This window comes from Diabrotica undecimpunctata, chromosome 6 (genome assembly GCF_040954645.1).
Source record: "Diabrotica undecimpunctata isolate CICGRU chromosome 6, icDiaUnde3, whole genome shotgun sequence".
Lineage (NCBI taxonomy): Eukaryota > Metazoa > Arthropoda > Insecta > Coleoptera > Chrysomelidae > Diabrotica > Diabrotica undecimpunctata.
Window position 1 is genome coordinate 60,093,519 of NC_092808.1, and position 13,307 is coordinate 60,106,825.

At 32.1% G+C, this 13,307-nt stretch overlaps 2 protein-coding genes across 7 annotated transcripts in view; one reads left to right on the forward strand and one right to left on the reverse strand.

The window, feature by feature from the left end:
- LOC140443464 (calpain-A-like) overlaps window positions 1-13,307 on the forward strand; it is a 343,829-nt gene that overhangs the window by 238,955 nt on the left and 91,567 nt on the right. The window lies entirely within an intron of this gene.
- Window positions 1-13,307, reverse strand: part of Oseg1 (intraflagellar transport protein Oseg1) — a 61,803-nt gene that overhangs the window by 3,119 nt on the left and 45,377 nt on the right. For both annotated transcript variants that reach the window (XM_072534744.1, XM_072534743.1), the window contains exons 12-14: window positions 9,926-10,291; window positions 6,327-6,621; window positions 4,404-4,719 (exon numbers count right to left, since the gene is read on the reverse strand). In XM_072534744.1, coding sequence (XP_072390845.1) covers window positions 4,404-4,719; window positions 6,327-6,621; window positions 9,926-10,291 — 977 coding nt within the window. The remainder of the gene's footprint in view (window positions 1-4,403; window positions 4,720-6,326; window positions 6,622-9,925; window positions 10,292-13,307) is intronic.

The following is a 13,307-nucleotide window of genomic DNA, read 5'->3' on the forward strand; positions in this document are numbered from 1 at the left end:
ATTTTAGGTCTCGGTAACAATTTTCAAACTGATTTTATTATGATATTATTATACCGATTGATTTGAAAATTTGTATGCTCACTTCTGTTACTATTCTGAGAAGCGTCAAGTAGAGTTTTCCTCAAAATTTTCCAAAAAAATTTCCGTAAATGAAAATTTTCGTAATTTTTTGAGGTAAAATCTAATTTGTAGAATCCTTTCGATTTTCTGTCAGTTATACCATGATTTTTTTCCAAAAATTTTCAAACGATTTTTCCGATAAGAAAAAAAAATTTAGAAAAACTTTTCATAATACATTTGATAAACCTCTACGTCATCGTCTGAATCTTTTATAGAATATTTTGTAGTTTTAAAATGATATTATGATAATGTTTTTTTTTCAAACTAAAGTCATATTTACTTTACAAATCACATTTTTTTCTTAAATACGAATATTTTACGAATTAATTTTTAATTGAATAAATGTTTGATATTTAATATTTTATTAAATTAAAGTAATTTTATAATGTTAATTATTAAATATTTTTGGTATAACAAATAGTAATTTTACTTATTTTTTATTACAATAAAAAGGTTTTTAAATTTATATTGCATAAATAATGATTGTTCAGATATAAGAAAAATTTGATTTATTATTACATTAATAATCAAATACAAAATATATTATTTCTATTTATCAATAGGTAAAATTCAATTTGTAGAATTCCTTTAACATTCTACAAATAATTATTAATAAAAATCAATTTAATAGTGGAATTATCAATTTTTTAAGTTTTGAAATTTACTTTGTAGATATTTTCAATATTTTTTTTAACTTTCAAATTGATTGAATTTTTTTTCATTAGTTAATTATAATTTTACAAATTCTGTTTGGACATTAATTTTGCATCATTATTATTTTAAAATATTAAAATAATAATGATGCGCGTTCATTTAGATCAGTAATTCTAGACGCATGCGCTAAATGTAATAAGTATAAAGATGCTTTTATTCAACTTGGTGAAACTGACTTCGATTGTAATGAAGTTTTTGAAACCTTAGTCACTTATATGGAACAGGACTGACGAGAACAATTCCAAAAAGAAAAGTAAACGATGTCAGATTTTTACTATTTAACCGGCAGTATAAGTTGCATGATGTGAACGAGCCTTAAAAAAAAAACTAAAAAATTTCGATGCTTCAAGCTTACCACCATGTCAAGATGAATTACACCAACATCTATTGCGAGCTCATTATATTTCAAATATTTGGACAAATGCTCATAAAAAAGTACCATCAGAATTGATTGTTGAAGAACATGGTTGGGAGTTTGAAGATGAAACATATAAATTCAAATGGTTTAGTGGACCTCAGATGCCAGAATCAGTTCGAGAAGTAGTGATTGAAAATGAAGCAGATAATGAATGTGATATTATTGAAAGTGAAAATGACGAAGATGATGAATGTGAAAACATCAATGAGAGTGAGAAAAATGACGAAGTTTTTCTAAATTTTTTTTTCTTATCGCAAAAATCGTTTGAAAATTTTTGGAAAAAATCATGGTATAACTGACAGAAAATCGAAAGGATTCTACAAATTAGATTTTACCTCAAAAAATTACGAAAATTTTCATTTACGGAAATTTTTTTGAAAAATTTTGAGGAAAACTCTACTTGACGCTTTTCAGAATAGTAACAGAAGTGAGCATACAAATTTCCAAATCAATCGGTATAAAAATATCATAATAAAATCAGTTTGAAAATTGTTACCGAGACCTAAAATGCGCAGGTAAGTGGTACATTTGACCCCGTTTTATGGCTCTCTGTACCAACCCAGCTGTCCGCCCTTTTGGATTTAGAGTTTTTAGGGGCTAAATAATAAGCCATGAAAATGGCGGATATATTACTTATAGTTAATTTTTCCCCAAAAAATTGCAACTTCACCCCTGTCCGCCACCCCTTATGTATCCACTCTCGCGTCCGCCCTTTGGGATTTCGTCTAGTTATACCAAGATCTTACTCTGGGCAAATGTTCAGCCATATTATCGATCGTTAATTTTTCCGAAAAAAATAACAACTTCATCCCTGTATAGCCACCCCCTGTACCACGAGGGGCGTCCGCCTGTAAGGCAAAGTCTTAACCCAGTTACAATGAATATATTCCAATAGAGAAATGTCATATTACTGATCAGTTCAAAACTGATAATCCGACTATAAGGCAAGCTCCTCTTTCCTTTAAAGGAGACAGATAGTTGAACGATATTTTATACAATGTCTATCACCGGGTATGGATTTATTTTTGTCCAAGTTTTATATTGGTCCACTATTTCAAATGCAGTTCAAACAGACATATATTAAATTGTATGTTCCGTTTCAAATTGGTTCAATCTGTATACTTTGTTTGGCTTTAAGATGATTTTGACGAATAAATTTAAAAAATAGTAAAATTCGCGTTTGGCATTTAATTAATAAAAATTCTAACCTTCGCCTTTGGTTATTTGTCAAAAAAGTTGACGTTTGTCAATTCTCTAGTTGTTTTTAGTTTGCAAAAGCGTATATAGCTCAATATTTAGTTTCTGTTTCTGCTTAGTTTAGTTAATTCTCTAGTTATTTTTAGTTTGCAAACGCGTTTATACCTGAATATTTAGTTTCTGTTTCTGCTTAGTCTAGTCAATTCAAGTTTAGTTAAGTTGTTTTCAGTTAGTTGTTCTTAGTTAATATTCAGTTTATTTATTGTTTAACGAGACGTTTAAATTTTTACAAAGGCAGAAAGGTACGTACTGTAGCCGACAAAGTAGAAGCTGTGTTAATAACTGGTGAATTCGGAAATAATTTCCATGCAGCTGAACGTCTTTTTAATGAGAGGTACCCCGATCGCCCTACATCGAGAGCTTATTTGAGGAAGCTTCTTCGGAAGTTTAAACAAACAGGTAGTGTTCAAGATGTCAAACGACCAACAATTCCCTATAACCCTACTTCTTCTACAGCGCAAGTCGCATCTATCAAATTTCATCTATACAAATTAAAAATTGTGCACCAACTTTCAGATGATGACCCCGACCGAAGACTAGAATTCTGTGAAAATATGTCCAATAAAATTAAACAACAGCTCGATTACATAAAAACAATTTGTTTTAGTGACGAAAGTACTTTTTCTCTCAAAGGAAATGTTAACACACACAATGTGAGGTATTGGAGTGACACAAATCCTTACGTCTTGTGAAACACATACTCAATTTACAAAAAAAAAAATAAATGTTCGGGCAGGTATTTTGGGAAACCACATAATTGGTCCTGTTTTTCTCAATACTAACTTAACCGGTGAAGTGTATCTGAATATTTTATTGAACCGTTATTACTTGAAATTCTGGAGGATAATCCAGATGAATTCGGCAACTTGGAAATAATGTTTCAACAAGATGGTGCTCCTGCACACCATTATGGTGCAGTAAGACGTTACCTAGATGAGGAATATCATGGTAGATGGATTGGACGATGAGATACGATAGAATGGCTAGCTCGGTCACCGGACCTCACACCATTCGATTTTTTCTGTGGGGATACTTGAAATCTAAAGTTTACTCTACAGCACCTGACAATATTGATATTTTTAAACAACGAATTGTTGAAGAATGTAGGGCAATTTCTCCCGACACCTTTGAGCGACTACGGCAAGAGTTTAGAAATAGGATGCATTACTGTCAGGAAGTAGATGGAGCACATTTTGAACACTTACTATAAGAACTGGATGTTAAATATTTATTAATTAAATGAGAACCTACAATTTTAGTATTTAGTTAATTTATTCATCAAAATGAGCTAAAACTCAAACAAAATTTTTATGACTGAATAGGTATTTTCAATACCTTTCAAACGAGGTATTTACTTGTCACAAGATCCCATTTAAAATTATCTGTTACAGTGGCGCTGTAACGTCATCTGTCACTATTACGTCACCTGTTATGACTAGTTGAGAAGCCTACGTCTGTTTATTACCTCCCTTCAAATTTGACTATAATAACATTAACCGTTCAAAAGATACGAGGGGGGGAACGGACTTTTGACTAGCACTGTATAAACAATCATCAATAAGATTAAATTAGAAAATTTGAGATATAAAAATATGAACTATCAAAACTAATAATTGGATTCAGAAGTAAAGGTCGAGGTGAAAGAAAAACATTAAAGCTGAACAATTTACATCACTAATAAAAGATAAAATTAATAGATAAAGTGAAATTCGTGCTATTCATTGTAAGAAGAGATGGCACTTAAAGGATAAGTTTTTCTAAAAAAATCGTGGTTTTATCCTAGATAAAATATAATATTTTTTCAACTAATATAACCAATTAATCAGCAAATCTCACAAAATTATTTCTAAAATATTATTATTACTATTATTTTAAGAATATTGGAAAATTTTACCTATAAGCCGCACGGCTTCCTCATCACTTATTCCATCCTCTAATTTAAATTCAACCAACGGCAGTAATTCAAAGCTAACGAAGGAATACACAAACTTTTCTCCGCATTTGACACAATTATTTGTTATAGTAGACAATGGGTTATATGTCGAACAACGATAACACATCGGCAATAGTTCTTCGGGATCACTGTATGGTTTGGCTCTGACAGCAATCGTTGCGATTTCCACCTGCTCTTGAAATTTAAGTGGCACCCTTAAATTAGTAATCTTGTCGAAAAGTTGTTTTGCTAATTTGTTAGCACCTAGTTTCTTGGCCTAAAAACGTCAGTCTTTAAAAAAATTAAAAATAGATCCAAATTGGCTTTAACTATGAGTAATTTGAGTAGGTTTTTTTAATATTGTTCTGAAGCTATTTTCTTTTGGCATGGTAAAGTAATTTATGCACTTATATGGGAATAAGCCACAATTAAAGGTTAAAGTACGTTTAGTGACGTTTCAATTTCTCAAAATACAAACATTAGTAAATTAAATAAATTTTAAAGTAGACGACTTTGCCAATGATATTGCCAATATTGTTGAGTTGCGTTCCTAGGACGACTTTACTTGTAAAATAGTTCATTCGATTACATGAAATCAACTTTAACTTGAGAATATCTGTCAGAAAAAATCATAGCATGTAATTCGTCTTTAAAAAGACAAACACATGCCGTGATGACAGTAAAAATCTCTTTTAGTGATTCCATAATAAATTATGAGGGAAAACCCAGGAAAAAAACCTCATAATACTATCCCGACATGGTAAGTATTTGGTCGTACATTTAGATTACTTTCAATAAACATCAAATTCTGATTTTATATGTTTGTTATTTAAAAAACATAAATGATGTATTCTCTATATGTTACCGACTTACTAATACTGGCATTTTCCTTTTAATAACTTCCTCTTTTAATATGGGTAACCAGATCCTACTACATTCTGCCGAGGAATTTGCGACACAATTGGTCTCATTTAGCATAATTAGAGCCGCTTCTTTGATTTTTCTCTTTTTACCATCCGTTTCTTTTAGGACTATATTTGAATCATTCCATTGAACCCTATGTTCATTATCCCATGCGTGTTTACATATTTAAGATCTATCAATTGATGTTCACTTATTCTAACATTTAATGGCCTTGATTTTTCACCTAAATAAAACTGATCGCATTCACAAAGTATTTTATAAATGCAATTCTTTGTCCTTTCTTGTTCATTGTTAGGTTTGGTTTTAGACAAAATAGATTTCAATGTGTTTGTTGTTTTGAATGTTGTTAAAATGTTGAACTTATTTCTTATCCTTTTAAGTTTTTCTGATAATCCTTTTATGTATTGTATTGTTATTTTCCTCTTATTATTTCTTGTGTGTGCTGTAGGATCTTGTTCTAAGTTGTTCTGTTCTATTCGGTCGATTGTTGAAACTTCCTTATTTATAAACGATAAAGGATAATCATTTTTTAATAAAACAGATGTTAACAAATGTTTTTCCTCCAAGAACCAATTTTCGTTAGAACAAGTAACTTTGGCTCTATCGTATAAGGATTTAATGATTCCGTTTTTAATATTAATATTGTGATTTGATTTTAAATTTAAATATCTGTTGGTATGTGTTGGTTTTCTATACACCTGAGTCTCATACCCAGTATTTTGTTTTTAATATAGAATCTGGATTTTGGTCCTATATACCATTTCATTTGTCTTAATTTAGTTAAGACTAATTTGATCTTTTTTGGCCTGAAGACATTGTTTCCATGTTAATGTTTTGTAAAGAATTAATTTCACATACTTTACTCGTGTACTGATTAGCAGATGTATACCATCTATTATCATATCCTCCTTTGAGGTAAGCGAATTGATTTGTGTAGAAAAAATGGTTTTCATTTATTACCTGTTTTGCTAGCGTGTAGAACACAGCGAATGTTGAAACTCCTTTAATCCTATGTTTTTGTCCCGTCGCTTCAGTCATAAGAAATCTTGATATATTAAAGAGAGCTTCTGGCATATATGAAGTAAATGGTTCTTCGAGGTATTTATGGATCGTATTATATGCATAATATATTTCTGCCAGCTTTTCATTACTTCTAAAATAATTTAAATATTGTTCCCTTTTTTCTTCATGTTCTCTGGACATGTCGAGATATTGTCTTGATATAATCCAATAGTAGTAGCTTGCATCTTGAAACCTAAAAGTTAAAACATAAAACGTGTATAGCAATAATAAGAGTATTAGAAACAACAGATCCAGGAATCAAAACCAGGATGTAGAGAAAACAAATATAACGAGTAATTCACACATCCATCCCATGTCTATGTTTGGATCGCTATATTTAGATTTTCTTGTATGTAATATTGAAATTCCACGGACAGTTAGAATTAAGTTATCGTCTTCCAGGTCAGGACCATTTATTTTTTGCACGATCCGTATGTGGGTTCATCGCAACGTTTTTTTCTATCTTTGTAGGCAACTTTTTCAGGAACAAGGGAAGGACGTTGGTTACAGTACCTAGAGGCAAAAACAACCAGCCAAGTTGTAATTTAGGCACAGCAACTCAAATGCTCAAATCCACAGTTAAAACATGAATCCGTCGAAACTACTCACGCATTAATGTTTATTTTAGGAATTAGAGAAGGGTTATTTCTTTATTAAAAAGGAAAATGAACATGAATTGTCTAAAATGTTCCCTTTTAAGATATTGTGATCTTCTCCGTTGCGTTAAAATCAGTGTCTCAGTTGAGAAACCTTATAAAAATGACTTACCAATAGTTCACTATTATGCTAAAAGAGAGTCTCCCTCCTATCAATTGCTGGTTTTCGACATGATATTCAGAAGACTATCAAAATTAGGCAAAATTATCCATAGACGCCGTTTTATTCCCATGTAAGGAGAGTCTCCACTTTTATAACAATTATTTTCGATGGAAATTTACCCTTTAGTGGCGGTTAGAAGGGCCGTATCATTTGCATAGAGTAGAACATGGGAGGTTATTTCAAATGTTACTGTTGTATATTATGTACAAGAATGGGGCTAAAATGGAATCTCGAGGAACTCCTAGTTGAGGAATTGAGTAGAGATGTGAACGTAATTGTAAAATAAGTCCGATATTCAATTAACTTCCTGATCAGTTAGTTCTGGTAGAACTGGTTAAAAGCCTTTTGTACATCTAGGAAGTTGTCAATAGTGATATTATATTTTAATTTATTGAGCAATACGTGTGGTCAGGTCGAATAATGCCAGTGTGCAATCGAGAAGATCAGTAACTCTCTTCCTAGGGTGTTGATGAATGAAATAGGTCTGTAGGATTCCATCACTAAGGGGTTTACCCAATTTTAGTATCATGATTGTGTTAGCTATTTTACGTGTAGCAGGGAAAGAGCTAAGTTTAAGATATGCACTAATTCTGTTAGTAAAGGCAGGGTGTATACTATCTTGAAGCTGTTTAAGGTATCGTCGAGTGATATCATCAAGACCTGAGAGTTATTTTGTCATGGCGGTAACACCTCTTCGTCGTGGTAACCTTGATAGAGTTCATAATTTGCTTATGGACATGCATGACAGGTATTTGATAGGGAAGGAGTATTTCTGATTATATGTTCTGTTGGGACTTTCTGTTCGGGAAATTTGGATTTTCTTTAGTTTGGAAGATATTTTGGAGTGGATTTTCTCTTCCTTGGAGTTATTTGATTATTGATCAACAGGTGAGATTGTTCAGTTGAGTTTTTTGGGAATTTATGTTAGATTTTACTGGAAAATCGAACATGATGTTACTTGTAACAATGATATGACTGTATCGGTGAACCTTTTGCTTAAATAAATGTGGATTCTGTATTGGTGATTCGGTGAATGTCTATTAAAATGTGATATAGTTTAATGACTTCTGTGTTAGAATTATGATCATCGGATTATGTGTTTCTACAGTTTAAGTTGCTTTTAGGGTAGTGAAATACTCAAAAAAATTGGATTAAGAGCGGGCAATGTGCATGGCTGTAACAAGATAGAGATTTGAATGGTTCTATAATGAGTGGTGTATCTTGCGAATGCAAGTTTGGTGTAATATAGTGTCGTTACAGCGAGTAACTGGATGTTATATTCTTACAGAATGTGTTTTATGAGGGATATATTTTGTGAAGTTCCCTGACAATTAACGGCACCTAGGGCAAAATACATATTTTTGATTTAGGAATTGGGATGGAAAGTGAGAATGATTTTATTTTAGCCGTCTTAACTACTCTGTAACAGCCCTTATATCGTCGTCCACTACTATCGTGTCCCTTCGAGAGGTGTGAGTTGCTATTCGATAGATAGTGCACATTTGGGTTCCAGGTGGCCTCCGTCTTCATTTATATTCTCGGGATGCCTACGGAATTATACTGCTTCACAATTATTTCTGGAATAGAAGTAGGGATTTTTAGAGAGAATATTTGTTTCTCCAAATAGTATGGAATGACTTGTATCTTCGTTGTCTTCTGCCACTGTAGACTGAACCTAATGCATCTTGCACTAGATTCGTTTTGCCGACATATACGTAGCTACAGGAAGAGTGTATGAAATATAAACCACAAGAAGAATCACGGTGTTGGACATTTAAGAGGAGATAGAAATTGGAAAATTTTCCTGTGTGGTCTGAAAGTGGTAATGATGCCTTTTTTATTCTGTCTGTGACAGAGCGAAGGCATGGGATAAAGACTAAATTATATATATGTATACATGTAGGAGTAGGATGAGAGTTAGATGCACGCAGAAGTGTTGAAGTCATCCAAAAAAGTCATGGTCCAAACAAAGAAGATGATTCGTTAACACTATGTATCTTTTTTTATTTAATGATGTTCTACTGCTATTTTAATTTTTTCAGGTGTTATTTCTAATCATGCAATAATTAAATATTTTCCGGTCCCCAAAAATGATTACACTAACTTTCTTATTCATTTACAAGTAAATACAAATTAAATGACATCTGTATTTTACACATAAGCGTAGTATATTAGCACATCCCATACCTGAAACTTATTTAGGCTTATTAATATTATACAAGATTTAGCCTAATAATGTACTGTGGGGTTAGGTTTTAACTTACCACAGAATATATTACCTTAACACTCTATTCAGATTACTAGCTCCAATTGCAACCTTTAGTTTAAGAATCACGGTAACTCAACTTTTTTGTTGTTTTTGTATTCCCTTTTAAAGATTAATGAAAGCAGAAAGTAAGTAAGCAATAAACTGAATGATGTGAAGATCTAATGATTATTTCCATCAATTAGTGTGATTGGTTTTCATTTTTTAGAACCCCTAAATAATAGCTAATAGCTAAGCCATAAGCCGCTAGACTTATTTAAAATGTAAGAAAAATTGAACAAATAATATTTTTAAAGTTATTTTAAATATGAAACAAAGAGATAACATTTTGAATAAAAATAGGAAAACAAATAAAATTATAACAATAACTTATAACACAGAAGCAATTGAAAATAAAGACATCTTTACATACCTGCACTCACTAACGGCATTATCCGTCAACTGTATAAATACTTTAAAAGCCTCTTGTGATTTTCCAGCCTTATGAAAAGCCTTTTGAGCTTCAACAAACTTATCACTTTCAGCCAACCAATGTGCGTACGGTACATAAACTAGAGCGTTGTACTGTGGTTGATCGCGAACAAGGGCGAATGCTTGCTTCCATTCTTTGGCTTCGACGTGTAATCGTAATACGGCTTCTGAATCGCCAAGTCTTCGATAAATTTCGGCAGCTGCTGAAGAGTGATTAAGGCGTTTAAGGTGTTTGGCTATTGTTAAGAGTGTCGATCTGTCTGATTTTTCCAATTTTCTAGCCAAATCTATTAGTTGATCGCCCCACCTGTATAGAAAAAATAAAATTTATGTGTTTTTTTTTTAAATAAAAATGTATATCTAGAAGAGGAAACATTTGTCATTCTCCAACAAATTAAAGTATTTTTCGTAATCTAAATTTTCAATGAATATTAGGCCAATAAGATAATTACCCTATATAGCTGCCCATACATTTAACCTTTCCCTAAATTGTGTATGATCTTCACGAAACAAACAAGGATTTGTATCAGACCAGTATCTGGGATTCTGACGGTGAAGGTCTCCATTAGGTGAAGGTTAAATTTTACTATGTAATCAGTTAAATAAACTTAATAACCTTAGATAAGCAAATATTAGTAGTATATTTTTGGAATCAGATTTTAAGAATCTTTCAAAGGACTTGCCACATGACCCATTTGCTATGTAAAAAATTAAGATGTGGCTGTTACATGTTTATTGAAATACTAATACTTTGATACGGATAGAATACTATATACTAATACTCCGATAGAATTCAGAGCATTCTATAAGAAAGTTAACATCAACAGAAAAGAATTCAAGGCAACCACAAGACAATGCCGAATTACGCTTCTAAATGCAACGTATAAAATATTTTTTTTGTACTATGTCACCGTATGACACCATATGCAGAACGGATAGTAGGAAAATACTAGGCTGGTTTCAGAGGTGGAAAATCGACAATTCATCAGATTGCAACCCTGAAACAAATTTTTAGGAAAAAACATTGGAATATGCATTGATACTAATCACATATTTATAGACTACAAAGCACCCTAAGACTCTGCGAATAGAACTCTACAAATGTTCAAAGTAATGAAAGAGCTAGGAATACCAAATCAATTGGTAAATTTAACAAAACTAACTCTTGAAAAAGTTGATTGTAGAGTACGAATTCAGGGTTAACTGTCTAAACCTTTTAAAACAAATAACGGGCTGCGCCATGGAGACCCTCTCTCCTGTATACTGTTCAATCTAGCTCTGGAAAAAGTAATACGTATGTCGCAAATTACAACCATTTTTTCAATATATAATAAATCAGTGCAAATCCTGGCCTATGCTATCAATATTGTCGGGAGAACGAAAAACGCTGTACGACAGGCGTATGTAGCATTAAAAGAATCAGCTACAAAAATGGGTTTAATAATAAACACCAATAACACGAAGTATATGAAAATAAACACGCAATCACACATCCTACGACCACTTGTTATAAAAAACGACGTCATCGAAGCAGTGAACGAATTTGTATACCTGAAAGCGCTCCTTAAGACTGAAAATAATACTACCGCAGAGATAAACCGCAGAATTTGCACGGCCAACAGATGCCATTTTGACAGAGACCTGGACTCTAACAAAAAATAATGAAAACAGGTTAGGATGTTTCAAAAGAAAAGTACTAAGGCGAATCTATGGAGCAGTGAATGACAATGAAGTGTGGAGAAGACGACATAACTTCGAACTTTATAGAATATACCAGGAACCTAATATCGTAAAACATATTAAGATAGGACATCTGAGGTGGATAGGGAATGCGGATGGAACAAAATTACCCAGCTAGAAAAACGCTCCTTGATAAACCCATTGTTCAGAGAAAAAAAGGAAGACACAGAACAAGGTTCCTTGATAACATCGATGAAGACTTGAGAAATATGGGCACACATGCTTGGCGGAGAAAGGCGATTGATAGGGACGATTGGAGAGAAATCCTTGAGGAGGCTAGGACCCACGCAGAGTTGTAAAGCCAAAATGATGATGATACTTCAATACCATTAGATATTCGAACAAGCTTAATAATCGACGTGTCCGAGAGATTTTATTTTACCTTTAAAATAAACGACTTGACAGAGAGGGGTAAGACTTTATCTTCTCACTTATAATAGGACAGGGTAATTTTCCAATTGTTATTTTTGACAGCATTATAATGAACGAGATAATGAAAGTCACGTGAAATATTATAAACAACGAAAAAAACTGAGTCAGAAACAGTGATAAAGTGCTTCCATGTTGCTTAATATCAAAATAGAAGCTGAATTTAAGTTTATATTCTTATATTCGTATAACAAAAATGAGGTGCCTTCATGTTACGCCGCAAAAATGTTTCTACCCTAGATATGAATAAAAAAAATTCAGCGTATCGGTTGGTAGATCGTCAATTCATGAATGAGGTAACAGAAACAGACAGTTTACACGTAATTTTAACTAAGAATTGAAAATAAAATAATGTTCGGTGCATTAAATTACCTGGTTGCTCTTATCAGTACAAAAACTAAATAGGTTGATTGTTTACCCCGATATATTTACCCCAACATTTTCACCACAATCGTAAGGACTATTTCATAATCGTCAATGAAACCTGGGGCTACCATTATACTCTCGAAAACAAACAAAAGTCCAAAACAATAAATTCACAAAAGATGTATGACAATAAGGAATGAAAAATTACTTTTGAGAACAGGAACAATTATGTAAACTGCATATTGAGATTTTCGTGGAATTATCTTACCCGAACACTTGAATAGAGAAAGATAAAAAAAGGCGTGAGTTATGCCAATTTATTGGTACAACTAAGCAATAATCAAGGAGATATTTGATAAAAAAAAATTTTTGTCTTTCAGGATAACAAGTCTGCTCACAAATCTTTTGTTGTATCGTACAAAATTTGTAAATCGGGTTTCTCTAATTAGTTCTTTATTAGCTATATTCCCCAGATTTGTTTCCCTACGACTATCATCTGATTACAAACTTAAAAATGGCTCTTTAGTACGAGATTTTCGTCGACGAGATAATCACCGAAAACAGCTGTTTAGAAGACTTGGATTCATCTACATACCATGCCATGGTCAATTTGTAATATAGATGGAATATATGTATTAAGATTCAAACAGGAGACTGTACTAAGAAACAAAATTTCAGTTTTCTTTATTGGACTATCTAACAATAATTGTATATGTTGAACAGAAATGTACAATTTATGACAACATAATTTATTTGTAGTTTTTTATAGCAATATCAAATTGAATCTT